The following is a 15,382-nucleotide window of genomic DNA, read 5'->3' as shown; positions in this document are numbered from 1 at the left end:
AAGATTGTCACCGTTTGCATTATACTTTATTCTCAGCAAAGGACGGTGAAATTGCTTATTCGTTTCAAAAAATAAGAAGTAGATACTAGGGTTTACAGTGACTTTTCTTCCCAAAAGTAACACTAGAGCAGAGTTCACAACATCTCTTCAGGTTTCTTGCCTTAGGCTTACTTTCTTTTCTAGAAGCCTATTTGCCCTCTCTCTACTAAGGTGCTTTTAATAACTTTTTTAACGTCCAATGCTGATGGTAGAAAGTTACAGGGGACAGAATAAAGGGATGCTAGGGCATTGTGCTTTTCCTTCTTTTTTTTTTTTTTTTTTTTTTTTTTTTTAATTCTTTTTTATTTTTATTTTATTTGTTTTCTTTTTGTCTCCCTTAAAAATATTGTAAAAATAGATCCTTGTGAATGAAAGAGGAGCATAATTGGATGGTAACTGCAGTGTCTGTGCTGGTTATATCCCAAGGGGACAGTTCAAAAAACACAGACTCCTATTTAGTCAACTGCTGGGTCCATCTGACATATGAATGTGAAAACCATTCTGTGGACAAGTTCTTAATCACCCAGGGACAAAGGAGCCCTGATCAGGTGAATGTGGAGAAACAATGCTCTTTAAAACACAAAAGGTTCTTTACATCTATATTGTCAATTTTCTGTTATCCTGAATAAACAGACACCAAAGTTGAGAAAAAGTGTCTGAATAAACAGAAATATGACATAGAACATATATATAAATCAGAGGGAAGACAAGGAGGATGTAAAGGATAAAAGAAAATAGTGACAGCTGATGGTGGAACACAGATTCCTGAGCTGGTGACCAAGAAAACAGATGAGTACACAGGACAGATTGGCTGTACATGGGTATATTCTCCTTCATATCAGACTGGCTTATATAAACCAGCCAAGCACCTTGAACCCACAGCTGAACTTCTCAGATATTTTATCTACAAATGCTGAAAAACTGACTAGAGCAACCAAATGACAAAAGACGTGGAAAAAAAAAAGATGTTAGCAGCATGTGCATTAACCACTGCGAGTTACTGATGACCAGTCCATGCACTAAACCAGTGTAAGCAAGCACCTAAGTTGAAAAAGGCACGTTTACATATCTCATTTTAAATTTTGTTTCATTAAAGAAAAAGAATTAAAAACCCCCACAAAGCTGGAAGATGTAGACACAGTATACACAAAGATTGTTAGCTTCTTCTTATTCATTTAACAATGCTCCTATCTTTTAGTTTCTTCATTTTTCCAGTGTTCTCAAATTCATTTCCTCAGTATCTCCTGCATGATCTCAGACAGCTATTCATAGATATAATCAATCTATAGCCTGACATTATTAGGATGTTTGCATTAGTACAGAGAAAAAAATGCTTGAGTGTAAATTACCATTTAAGTGCAGAAGGAAGGATAAGCATACACTGTATGGATACAAGCCACTACGACAGGGTGAGCAATGTGAAAGGAAGATGAAATTGTACCATTCATTATGCCAAAGTGGCAATGACCAATATGTCACTCAGAAGAGCAGTTTCTGAAACTCTCTTTGAACATGCCTTTCTCTTCCCTTGGCTTACTCTACTACCTCTTCAATATCCAGATGAAAATTGTTCATTGTAAAATAATCACCTGGGCATACTGGCTGGTCTGGTGTGGTTGTGAGAAGGTCGTAAGCAAAAACAGAGCTAAGGGGTTGACTGGCATTTAGCAAGAACTTCTAACCAGGGAAGAGATAGTCGGGGAGCCTGTTGCTGGAAGCCAAAGTTCAACATCTACAGCATTTACTGTTATTGCATTTTGCCCAAGAGGAGCCAGTACATCTCCTGGTTACTCCAGGACCCTTGTCCCTCAGTCTGGAGTTGTCACCCCTCAGCTTTGTTCCCATTCAGTCATGTCTCAATACTACTTCAACAATTAGGCAAACCATACTCAAGTGTTGCGGTGACCCAGCCCCCTGCTGGGCTGGGACAAGCAAATGTCAATCAATTCAGGGCTCTCCCTTGGGTGGATTTCCCCACCCAGGACAGTGACTATGAAGGTGGGTCGATGGGTGGCACGGAGATCTAAGCCACGTCCCCCTGGGCGGCACCCAGGTTCAAACTGCCTCCCCCTGTTTGGGAAAGCTCTCTGTTACTCGCTTGTTCATGGGCTCCTTGTTGTAACTCCCGCCTCCCGGTTTCCCCCATTGGCTCTTGTTGAATTGCATCCTCCCCCTGGCTTGTATCTCATTGGTTGCCTTCCCTTTCCCCGCAGTTTTCAAACCCCCTATAAAACTGAGGGCGAGAGCCACTCGGCGCCATTATTATTATTATTATTATTCTGGTTGCTGAACTTCTGACAATAAACCTGTTGGAAGCCAGACCAGAAGCCCCTCTCTTTTCCTTTGCCTCCAGATTAACATGAGCCAGACCATCGGGCCCCTGAAGTGCCTCCTCTGTGGAGGAACCAGCACGTGCACCCAGCCAGCGCCTTTTCCTGCTACCGAAGCCGGTCCTGTAGGACATCACAGAAGTAACTCTGCATTTCTTCTGACTGAGGACATGCCAGAGCTCGTGAGTACGAGCCAGGACAGCGTTAAGCTGGCGCCCAAACAAGGGGCTCATGCACATGGGTCCTTGCTGTCGGTGGACAGCAAGAGTAAACGGCTTTGGAGCCGCCAACGCCTCTCGCTGCAGCACACTGTTTTAAGAGGAGTGCACCGAGAGAAGGCTGCCAACTCCCGACCTTGGAGAACAGCCTATCCCTCGAGGACCCCACCCATGCTTTTTGGTTCCAGGACTGGACGCCTGTAACTGTGAATTTGTACCTGTACTGAACTGAAATTTGTGTGAGTATCCCCAGTCCCTGAGAATTTTTGTTTCTTTTTTCCTTTTGCAGGTGTTGGGTGGAAAGAGTGTTGAGAGAGCTATGGGTTCAAAACTTTCTCAGCACCAAAGAGAGGTATTTGTCCAAATTGTGAAATCCCTTGAAGTTATTGGGTTTAAATTTTCAAAAGCGTTGTTAAAACAGTTCACCCACTGGCTTTTCTTTTATTTTCCTCAGACGTCTCCCACAAATTTAAAATTGCCTGCTTTCTGGCAGGTTGTAGGAGATAATACCGCTGATTTAAAGCGGAGAGGGGATTCCTCTGGATAAAAATTCTTCCCCCTAGTTTTAGTCCTTCAGGACTCGCACAAAATGAACCAGAAAGTAAAAGAAAAGCTCAAAGTTCTTCCCAGTTCTCCCTGTATTCCTCCTTCCTCTCCTCGTGTCCCTCTCCCCACTTCCCCTTTGTTGGAAAAACCAAAAGCAGTAAAATGCCCAGAGGCACCAGGCTGCTACCCTCTTCCTGACCCCTCTCGGTCTTCTCAACTACCTCATCAAGATAGCCCTGGCCAGGCTGCTTCGACCTCTACCCAAAACCAGTATCCTTTGCTCTCTTCCCCGGTTGTAAGTCCAGAAAATTGTTTTAAGTGTCATCCACCATTATGCCCCCCCCCCCCAATCCATGTGTATACAAAATGGCAGAGACTGAATGGCACAGTCTGCCCTTCCCTCTTCCCCTTCCCACAATCCCTTTCTCTCTCCTCCTCCCAACCCTTTCCTGTTTCCGCCCCCAGACATGATGTCTTCGGGCTCCTCCCACATGTCGGGTACCACCCCCTGTGTTGGGAATCCCAACCCTTCGTGTGACCATTCCTCCTTGTCCTCAGTTCCCACCCACTGTGATGGACCTTCCAGTTCCCACGCCTCCTCTTCCAGTTCCCACGCCTCTTCTTCTGGTTCCCACGGGGTAGAAACCAGAACCAGCACCATCTTGAAATCAGGTCTGGAAGTCCATTCCTATCCCTTCACGGCCCTTCACGACCTACAACCAAGCAGGCAATAATCCCACATGGAAACCTTTTGATCCGTCTGGGCCCAAAGAGCTTTGCAAAGCCCAGAAGGAGTTCGGGAGGGAGAGTCAGTATTTTAAGAACCTCCTGCGGATAACCCTCACCACTACAGTGATGGTACCGCACGACCTCAAAAGTATTTTTTCCTGCTTGCTTTCCCCATCTGAATTCCAAATATGGGAAGAAGGTTGCAGAAAGCAACTGGGAGAGGTCCTCCCAATTCTACTGCAGGATCCAAACAATGCAGAAGTTTCCATAGATCACCCTACCGGTGAGAGGTTATTGGCCAAGACACAGAACCAGGCTCAAAACACACCAGAGCTGGTCCTGAATGCTGTAAAGCAAGCAGCAGAGAAAGCATTTTTAATGATGCCCCCTAAACTGGCACCTCAATTTAATTATACAGAGATTTTGGTAACTGCAAAATGAGCCATTTATTGATTTTGTAGATAAACTGAGGCTCATGGTGGAGAGACAAGAAGACCCAAAAACAAAGGAATATATTATAACGCAAATTGCAAAAGCTAATGCAAATGAAGTTTGTAAAAGAGTGATTTTGAATCTTCCATTTGACCCTTCACTGACCCTAAACCAAATGATTCGTGCTTGCATGACATTAGTTCCAATTAACCAGCCAAATTTAAAAACGAGGGGGAATGTAGTGGGAACTGCAAGTGCCGCTGAAGCAACAGCATCTCAGGACAAAAGAAATGCTAATTGGGTCTGTCACAGGTGTGGTAAACCAGGGCATTTAGCCCAGAATTGCAGAGCCCTGGCTCCAATTAATCCGAATTTCCGAGCTGTCTCCCCAGGGCAAATGACATCACATGCCTGCATTGGGATGCAGCCAAAAAACTAAGGAAGCAGCATGGATTTGCAGCCCCATGTGCAGAAAAAAATGAAAAGGCCACAGCCAGAAAGACTGTCACCGTGACCACCGCAACTCAAATGGACTCAGTAACACCCCAAAGAGTCATCATGAGTTGCAAAAACCTGAAAGACTGCACATTGTTCATGTTTGGAGATGCTGTACATGCACCATCTGACATCTGTGTAACATCTGAAATTGTACAAGTGGGGTCACAAGGGCTTTTCACGATTAACATCCAATGTATTAACCCACCCTTTTTCCTTGCTGCTAACCAGGTTGTCACCCAAGCCCAGCAGTCCACTACAGAACTCTAACCCCTCTGTCTTCTGGGCTGAGGTGGTTGGGCAAGACAAACCTATGCTTGGCTGCAAACTGTCTTGCCAAGGCTTGAACATCAGCCTGGCAGGAATGATGGACAGAGGAGCAGACGTGACAGCAATTTCTTCCAATGATTGGCCGTCACACTGGGAGTTGCAGCTGGCAGAAGGTATCGTGACTGGTGTAGGGGGGTCAATATCTTCCCAGAGAAGCAGGGATATTGTTCACATCGATGGTCCAGAGGGACAGATAGCATTGGTCCGCCCATTTGTTATTAACTCCGGGTTTACATTGTGGGGCAGGGATCTCATGTCCCAATGGGGGGCCCGGGCCGAAATTCCATCTTGACTCCAAGATTTTTAATAGGGGCCACTGCGCAGCACCCCACCCAGAAATTAAACTGGAAAACTGACAAATTTATCTGGGAGGATCAGTGGCCTCTAAATAAATACAAATTAAAGGCGCTCACCGCACTCGTGCAGGAGCAATTGAAAAAGGGAAACATTGAATCCTCCAATAGCCCTTGGAACTCCCCGGTATTTGTAATCAAAAAGCCAGGGAAAGACAAGTGGCGCCTCCTCCATGACCTGCAGAAAATAAATGCAGTCATTGAGGACATGGGACCCCTGCAGCCTGGAATGCCTTCACCCTCCATGCTCCCCAGGCAGTGGAAGGTAGTGGTCATTGATATTAAAGACTGTTTCTTCCAGATCCCTCTCCACCCAGACGATGCACCTCGGTTTGCCTTCTCGGTACCTTCCATCAACCGAAAGGCTCCCATGCAGCACTACCAGTGGCGAGTTCTGCTGCAAGGCATGAAAAACTCACCCACCATCTGCCAGTGGTATGTTGCCCGCATTCTGTCCCCCATCCGAAAGTTAGCAGCAAAGGCAATAGTGCTCCACTATATGGATAATGTTTTAGTGTGTGCTCCCAACCAGTCCTATCTAGACTGGACATTAGGGAAGGTAATCAAGGCCTTAGAGGCAAATGGATTTGAGATCCAGGCCGAAAAGGTCCAGAAAACCTCTCAATTTAAATACCTTGGACTGGAAATCATGAACAGACTGTGGTTCCCCAACAAGTCAAAATTAATGATAACCCTAAGACCTTTCAGGAACTCCACCAGCTCTGTGGGTCCATAAATTGGGTGAGGCTGCTCCTAGGGCTGACGACAGAAGATCTTGCTCCTCTGTTCAACCTTCTGTGAGGGAAAGATTGTTACAGTGGGGATACTGTAACACCTATATCAAACCAGGAGTCCCGTGGAAAAGAAATATATATATAGACGGATTCTTGCTAGATGTTTCAGAGATGTTTATTTCTCCAGCTGCATGGCTGGGGCTCTGCCGAGGAACTGCTACAGTCAGGACCCGAGCTCCTTTCGCCCACGCAGGGGAACACAAACCAACCAATGGGGAACGAGGCTGACCAGGGGCAGGGAAAAACCCCGTGTGTCTGTGCCCTCAGGGCCCCTCTTCCCAGGGCTACATGGCAGGGGGAGGAGACCCCGACAAAAGATGACCTCATGTCACCTAGGCATCTAAAGAGGAGGCGAGACAATCCATCTGTAAGGCACAGGAAGCACTGTCATCCTAGCAGGCACACCACTGTGCCACAGGTCTGTCTTTTCAATTTATTGTATTAGGGGAAATGCCATACCTCCAGGGACTGATATTTCAATGGGATGAAGTGCAGAGTGATCCCCTGTTGATCATCAAGTGGGTTTTCCTTTTTTGGACCAGCCGTCCAAAAATGTCACAACGCCACAGGAGCTCATGGCTCAGTTGGTGATGAAAGCTAGATCCCACCTCTGCACCCTTGCAGGGTGTGATTTCACATGCATCTACTTACCATTGGCAACCGATTCACTTGATAACCTCCTTTAAAACAATGAGAACCTCCAATACGCCCTAGACAGCTACACAGGCCAAATTTCTATACACAATCCAAAACACAAACTGTTTAATTCAGTCTTCAAACTCATTCCAAAAGAAATTCAAAGCCAAAAACCCTTAGATGCCCTGACAATCTTTTCAGATGGCTTCGGAAGTTCCCACAAGTCTGTCATCACTTGGAGGGATCCTCGCACTCAGAAGTGGGAGTCTGATGTGCAGGTAGTTGAAGGATCCCCACAAGTGGCAGAACTTGCAGCCATGGTCAGAGCATTTGAGCGGTTCAGTGAACCATTTAATTTGATAACTGATTCGGCCTATGTTGCAGGCGTAGTTTCCAGGGCAGAGAAAGCCTTACTAAAGGAAGTTGCAAACCCAAAAATGCACAACTTGCTTTCTAAATTGATTCAACTGATCTCCCACCAAAAGCAACCATTCTATATCATGCATGTGAGATCACACACTCACCTGCCAGGATTTATTGCTGAAGGGAATAGGAAAGCGGACGCCCTAGCAATGCCAATCGAGTTAGCAAATCTGCCTAACAGATTCCAGCAAGCCCAGCTGAGCCATGCAGTGTTCCATCAAAATGCTCCAGCTCTCATTTGAATGTTCCACCTCACTAGAGACCAGGCGAAAGCCATTGTGGCGACATGCCCCAACTGCCAAAAATATCAGCTTCCATCATTAGGTCAGGGGGTTAACCCCCGAGGCCTAGGCAGTTGTGAGGTATGGCAAACAGATGTCACCCACTTCCCCCAATTTGGTCGCTAGAAATATATTCATGTTTCTGTGGATACCTTTTCCAGCGTGACCTTTGCCTCAGCCGACTGTGGAGAGAAGGCCAAAGATTATGTTAACCACTTAATCCAGGCCTTTGCTATGTTTGGGACAACAAAGAAAATTAAAACTGACAATGGCCCAGCGTACATCTCCGCAGAATTAAAAAGATTAATGAGTGAGTGGGGTGTGGATCATATCACTGGCATCCCTCACTCACCCACAGGCCAATGCATTGTAGAAAGGAAACATCAGACACTAAAAAAACTGTTAGAACAACAAAGAGGTGGCAATGAAATCACCACCCCCATCCTAAGACTTTCTAAAGCATTGTTCACTTTAAACCTTTTAAACTGTTCCTGTGAAGAACCCAACCCTCCTGTCATGAGACACTTCACAAACTCTGCTAAAAATAAACTAACTGAGAGACCTGAGGTCCTATTTAAAGATCCTGACACATTACAAACACATGGTCCATACCCCCTTGTCACCTGGGGTAGAGGCTATGGGTGTGTTTCCACCCCAGAGGGTCCAAAATGGATCCCCTGGAAGTGGATCAAGCCTTTTTTGAAACCACCAACAGATACCAAACATAATAAAGAAGCTGTCACAGCCTGGAAGAGGAGAAAAACCAAACCACCTAGAAAAAGGACTCCTCTTCCAGGCCTGAAAGACAAACCGAAAGACAAACCCCTTCCCAGTCTCCCCTAATGTGTTTCCCTTTCCAAAAATGATCCCTCTTTTATTTTCTAAAAGAGGGGGAGTCCATGGGAGCCATCATTATTTAAGATAATTGTATTTGTATTATAATTTTCCTAAAGTTACCACCCTTGACTGCGTGATGACCTCCTACCTGCTGCTGTCCCACCTGCTGCTGCAGCTCCTCCTGTGCCACCACCAATGAGGCAAGGCATGGATCATACCATCGCCACAAAACAACGTGTGGGTAACACTGGCCCAAGCCCTCAACCAAACTGGGATATTCTTGGACATGGGCAGGGCAAAGGACCCAGTGTCGACCTGCCTTATTGGCATTGCCTTGCACGCCCAAGAGTTTGTTGCCTACACCCACGACACCACATCCTCCAGCCTCACCACTGGGACCAGTAGATGTGGAAACTTCCTATAGCCATACGGGAGCCCCAAGAACTACATCTTCAGGGGTCCGCTGAGGCAGCCTACTGTTTTAACTCATGCTATAGTAAGCCAAGACACCAATTCCCAGTCAGCCCTTTCGATAAAATCTCTAAATCTCAGGGCTGGTGTCACAATATGGCCCTCTCAGTTTCCAATTCCGTCAGTCACAATAAGGAGTTGCCAGAAGGCTTATTTTCAATCTGTGGGGATTGGGCGTGGAACAGAATCCCATCATTTCTCACAGGAGGTCCCTGCACTCTGAGGCATTCGATTACCCTCACCCCAGACAGGGCTCAAATTCTCAAATGGCATAATTTGGCTAATCAGGCTAGATCAAAACATTCTATTCACAAAATCCCTGATGATTGTGAGGATTTGGTTACTAATTGGCCTCATTCTAAAAGAGTTGCCTTGTCAATTTTCTTGCCTTGGGTGGCAGCAGCTAAAGCCCGTGGAGAACTTGAGCAAATTTTTTGCTGGCTAGGGAAAAACACCCAAGCCATGTCCTGCACCCTCAGCCGACTTTTAGCTGAGGAAGAAAAAACAAAGCAGGTGACATTACAAAATCAAGCTGCTATCAATTTCCTTCTCCTCGCCCATGGCCACCTCTGCAATGAATTTGAAAGACTTTATTGTATAGACCTTTTGTCAAAGAGGAAGTCCATCCATGCTGAAATTAATGAAATTCGCGCCCAAGTAGACAACCTGTGTGCTGAGGGCAGCGACTGGTTTTCAAACTTCTTTTCCACCTCCAGTTCTTTTTCGCAGCTGGATTCCTTCCATTATCAAAGACATTGTATGGGTTTTGTTTATGGTGTTGTTAATTTTACTTGCTCTTCCCATTTTTAAGTGCTTAGTTTTAAAATCCCTTAAGTCCTCTCCCTCATTTCAATATAATAAAAACGGAGGAGTTGTTGCGGTGACCCAGCCCACTGCTGGGCTGGGGCAGGCGAATGTCAATCAATTCAGGGCTCTCCCTTGGGTGGATTTCCCCACCCAGGACAGTGACTATGAAGGTGGGTCGATGGGTGGCACAGAGACCTAAGCTACGTCCCCCTGGGCGGCACCCAGGTTCAAACTGCCTCCCCCTGTTTGGGAAAGCTCTCTGTTACTCGCTTGTTCATGGGCTCCTTGTAACTCCCGCCTCCTGGTTTCTCCCATTGGTTCTTGTTGAATTGTATCCTCCCCCTGGCTTGTATCTCATTGGTTGCCTTCCCTTTCCCCACAGTTTTCAAACCCCCTATAAAACTGAGGGCGAGAGCCACTCGGCGCCATTATTATTATTATTCTGGTTGCTGAACTTCTGACAATAAACCTGTTGGAAGCCAGACCAGAAGCCCCTCTCTTTTCCTTTGCCTCCAGATTAACATGAGCCAGACCATCGGGCCCCTGAAGTGCCTCCTCTGTGGAGGAACCAGCACGTGCACCCAGCCAGCGCCTTTTCCTGCTACCGAAGCCGGTCCTGTAGGACATCACAGAAGTAACTCTGCATTTCTTCTGACTGAGGACATGCCAGAGCTCGTGAGTACGAGCCAGGACAGCATTATTCAAGCAACATTATCGTACTGTCACAAGACCTTCAGCCTCTTAACAAAAGTCTGCAAGAAGCTGTAAGGCTTGCAACAGTCATGAAGAGAAGCTCTGAAAATGGGATGAAGATAGTTCATCACTCTGGATTTCCACTGGGAAATTTAGACCACATCCAAGTTTTGAAATCACAGAGCTGCAGTCATTTGGGATGCAACTGGTAGAGATGAGTGAGTCAGAAACACAGGAAAATGTAAAGAAGGTGCCACAGAGAGAGAGAAACAAGACTATATGGAGAGCTTTGTTTTCAAAACATCTTTTGAGGGCGAGAAAGAAGGGAACTGTGGAAAGAAAGTGAATAGATCAAGTCCTTAAACATTGCTTTTGAAAGGCTTTAAGCCTCTTAAGTATCTATGAAACTAAGAGACGACTGAGTACAAATCAACTACCAAAGCCACTTTAGAGCAGAAGCATTTTTACTGTCATTCTTATTAATACTAATCATTGTGAAAAGAAAATAAAGAAAAAAAAACAAACAACCAAAAACCAGTTACTGATTTAAAGCTGGTTCAGGCCAATGGTACCTGTCTGCCTCCACTCTCAGCACTGCAGAAGGGAACGGATTTATTGGATAGACCCTTCAAACCCTCTTTCTGCTTTACATGCAGCTTAACCTTTCTTGGGGTAAAAACAGGTCAGGAAAGGATAAGCAGGGACAGGCATCAAGCTTGGCTTATTGCTGCTCTCTCTGCCCAGGCTGGATGCCTCTCATTCTGATTCTGAGGTACTTCAAATTCAAAGATCTTTTCTAAAGCAAACTCTTTTCTCTTCTTCCTCCCCTTTTCACCTCTACCTACACATTTCTCTGTGATCAGTCAATGAGAAAAAATAAAGACTTTGCATTTTGAGCACAAGGATTCAAGAAAAAGAAAGAAAAATGCTTCACTGCACCCCCAGAAGTTTTTATTTTATTTTGCTCTAAATGAAAATCTAAGTTCTTGTGAGACTACAGCTTATGACTTAGTACTACTTTTTTTAGTTGAAGGTAAACTTTGTAGTGCTGATGTGGGAAGACCTGTTACACAGAAAAGAGGAAAATATTGACCCAGAGCACAAGAGCAAAATAGCACAAGAACCTTAGAAAGCTCAATATGGAAGTTGGAAGAAAAGGAAGACCTTGCAATTTGAGAGGAAAAAACACATATACCTGTGTTATACAGAGCAAATGCTGCACCATTAGCATAAAAGTGAAAAGAAGATCGCAGGAATGAAGTCTGCTACAGACCATTTTGGCATTTGGGAATCCTTGGGATTGACATGCAACATAAGAAAGTTCACTTTTGCACAAAACTGAGAGAGCTCAGCACTTTGTTTGTATGAGGTTGGGAGGGAAACATAACAGTAGAACAGCCAGTTCTGTGTTTGTGGCTATAGATTTGTTTCTATATATTTTATATAATCTTTGTACTTTATGTCTCCATCTCCTTGATGCCTTTGATTCTCTAAATCAATGATGCAAAATTTCCAAGAGAGTAAATCTAAAGTGATTTTATAATTCATGTTCATTAAAAGACTTATGACACAAAAACAGTCTTTATATGATACTCAGAGGAACAAGGTAGACAGGAATTATTGTAAAAGCAATGTTTAATTTCTCTTGTGCTGTATAAACATTACTCTAATGCTGCTCATGTTTTCAGAAGCTGAACTCCCTTTCTCCCTATAATTCTATTCATGGATGGCTATAATGCAGTAATTTTCAAATATAGCAAATTATATCACAGGTTTTGAAACATGAAATAGTCCAAATGAGACTAGGAATCTAAGGTAGGTTGCCACTGAGGTCAATATAGACAGTCCTACTCAGCTGTGAATAAAACCCTTGGGAAAGATCACTATATTAATTTCCATTCATATTCTAGCCTAAGAAAAGGATCCAAATCTGCAGAGGAAAAATGCTAAGTGTCTTCATCTTTAGGGTTTTCTTATTTCCAGGTATTTTCAACTACTGTTTTCACAAGATGTCTCTAGTTCTGTCTATTCCGTCTTGGAGGCTACCGATTCTTGGTTTATCTGTCTTGCACAGTCCTTGAACTATGCTCAGGAAGCATTAGAGACAGTAGGTGATTAGGGAGATACTAAGTTTGTTCACCACTTCAGTTTTCTAAGATTCACATAGCTCTGCACAGACACGATTCTGAGATTCAAGGCAGACACTTCTAAAGAAGAGTGTATCATTGCAGGCTCTTCATACACTCCCTTCCTGCCTGCCACAGGCAGTGGCAGTTCCTCCCTTCCTGCCACACTGAGTGCTTTCTGAAGAACTCACAGAGTATTTGTTCTACACAAGGCTTAATAGCATTCCCAGAGAGCCTTTACAGAGCTACAGCTACAGGCCACGCATCTTGTTTCAAGTGCTTTTCCTGAAGATACGGGGTTCAAAAGTTTTGAACCCCATTGATTAAAGATCTCTCTGTGTTTTTTTTTTTTTGCTAGAGCAGTGCACCAGAGAAGCAAATATCTTTTGTTCAAAGAAATGTGAATATTTTTGGTATTTTTTTTATTTACCAGCAACTATCAGAACAGTGCCATTGTATCTGACTCTTAAAAAACCAGGCTGAACACTGCCAAATAAGAATGCTCAGGAAAAACATTCAATATGACATTGGAGAGGGAAGAAGGGTGAACATTACTGCTTTATGGTATAAAGCTGCCAGCAAAGGACTGTCAGTAAAAAGATGTTCCTCTTTTACAGGCTTTTCAAATTTTGAAGATTACACAGAGAGAAGTATGGGGTAATGGCTCCTCGCTAGTTTTGGAAAGTTCAGTCAAATGGATGAACAGATCATTAAGATGCCCCAGCTGTTATGCAGAGGTCTGGTACATACAATCAGGGAAGAAAGTGGCTGAATTCAACATAAAAATATGTCCAGTTCTTTGTACTGCACTAACTTAGACTACTTCCACCTTTGGAGTTTTCAAATAATAATGTTAAATCACTAAAATTGCACCTTGCTTTACCTCTTATAAATTTATTTATTCTTTAAATTCTGAGTTAGGAAAAGCTTGTTTCCTGAAAGAAACTGTATCTTTTTCACTCTCTCTATATGACATAACAGAAGTGCAAAAATGCAATCGTTTTAGCCTTTTGAAGAATAGTTGAGTATAAAATTTGAGCTTACTCAATGTCAATCTCTTGGTAAAAACAAGGCACTAATTTCTAAGCTGTTTTTTTTTTTCCTATAGATTACCAAGATATGGGCTACCTGAACCAGACAAAAACTAAAATAAAGATTACTCAGGTGCCTGACTTCAAGTGAAACCCAGGACATGAAATTAAGGCAGCTACCTGCCTTCTGAATTACATTGCCACAGATTCTCACAGAGCTAAAAAGGCCAGGATCTGGTAACAACTGTAAAAAGCTCATCTCATCTAGCTTCCAAACTCTCTTTTCTAATCCATTCTTATCTAAACTGTAGTCTTTAGAAGACCAGATGTGCCAGCCAGAAAATTAACAAAACAGGAAATTAAGAAAAAATACCTACTTTTTGTCACCTGTCTTACGTACAAACATAATTTCATATATAAAGTAAAATGACATAGTCAAAGAAATATTCGAGGCCTGTAATTTATATACTAGTTGTCATGTAATGCAAAATGGAAGCTTTAAAAATATACCAGATATGGTAGGAATTCTAAAAGTTAAAAATCATAAAGATAATTCAATTTGAAGAGTATTATAACCTAATGTACACACATCATGTTCAAAGGTCATGTCTATATATCTATAAGAAATGTCTATATATAGAACTTGAATAAATAATTCACCCTGGCCTCAGGAGACTCAAGGATTAAAATCAATTACTACAAAGATTTGTTGTTGCTGTTGTTTTGTACAGAACAATAAATATGCTACCTTGCTGGATCTTTAGATTAGGTTTTCTTTACATCCTTAAATGTAGTTTAAATCTATCACCTTGTGTATGTATCATGTTATCACCTTCAGCAAAGTTCTTCAGCATCAGCATTTTATGGACTACTAAAATACAGCATGCAATATTTTGGAGTGTAAACCATTCCCAGACTTTCTGGCACTCAGGTTCCCAGTGAAAAGTTCTTGACATGAACAGAAAGAATGAAGTAAAAAACCTCCAAGCCAACAGCAAATAAAGGTGGATATATTCAGATAACTGTATTATCTTTTCTAGCGAAATCACTGATTAAACAATAACTAAGCTTAAGAACTGAGTCAAAAGTCATAGCTGAAATTTTTCTGGATTGTTTTTAAGAAAGCAGCATTTCAGATTCTTATGGAAAGAACATGAGCAAAATGAGGGAAACACTTTCAAACTTGGGGATGAGACACATTAGAATTCCAAAGAAGACACTGATCAGTATTAGCAATGAGATTTCATTTGCAGATCTCATGTAAAATTAATTTTCATAATTCTCTTAGTTCCTGTCTACATATACAGATTTTTTTTTCTCATTATCTACTTTATTGCCATATTTGAATTCTTCTGTTCAGTGTCTGGGAAGAAAAGATGAGGGATAGGCATTTTACTATGACTCAAAGAAAAATGTGCTCTCAAATCTGAAACCATTGGTCCCAAACTCTGAAGAAGAGTTTCCTCTAAAAATGCTAGCATTTCACAAAAAAGGGGACAAAGTATTAACTGTTCTATTGAATAATCAATTTGAGTGAAATTACTGCTAAAGTTGTGTAGTTATGTTGGGATACAATATTTAAAGTGTTTCTTATGCAATGAGATTTTCTATTCAAAGCTCAAAATTCAGTTTGACACATTCTCCTAATAGCATATTTAGAAGCCACAGACGGTGATAATGCCATCAGCAGTGACCCATTAGCTCCACATCAACAAGAAAATTCAGCACAGTCACTCCTACTAAATACACCTGAGTCCTTCCACTTAAGTACCAGGAAATGTCTGACTGCTTAGCTAGCAAGATTTAACAAG

General features: G+C 42.9%; 1 protein-coding gene across 1 annotated transcript in view; it reads left to right on the top strand.

The window, feature by feature from the left end:
- The window catches only part of LOC138103741 (uncharacterized), a 35,612-nt gene extending 20,831 nt beyond the window's left edge, over nucleotides 1-14,781 (top strand). Inside the window, exons 2-6 of the mRNA XM_069002280.1 lie at nucleotides 2,393-2,787; nucleotides 2,877-2,939; nucleotides 5,021-5,232; nucleotides 5,774-5,907; nucleotides 10,238-14,781. Of these exons, the coding sequence (XP_068858381.1) occupies nucleotides 2,399-2,787; nucleotides 2,877-2,939; nucleotides 5,021-5,232; nucleotides 5,774-5,907; nucleotides 10,238-10,489 (1,050 nt within the window). The 5' untranslated portion in view covers nucleotides 2,393-2,398 and the 3' untranslated portion in view covers nucleotides 10,490-14,781. The remainder of the gene's footprint in view (nucleotides 1-2,392; nucleotides 2,788-2,876; nucleotides 2,940-5,020; nucleotides 5,233-5,773; nucleotides 5,908-10,237) is intronic.
- Nucleotides 14,782-15,382: the final 601 nt, after the last annotated feature.

Source organism: Aphelocoma coerulescens, assembly GCF_041296385.1.
Source record: "Aphelocoma coerulescens isolate FSJ_1873_10779 chromosome Z unlocalized genomic scaffold, UR_Acoe_1.0 ChrZ, whole genome shotgun sequence".
Lineage (NCBI taxonomy): Eukaryota > Metazoa > Chordata > Aves > Passeriformes > Corvidae > Aphelocoma > Aphelocoma coerulescens.
This window is presented reverse-complemented; position numbering and strand designations above follow the sequence as displayed.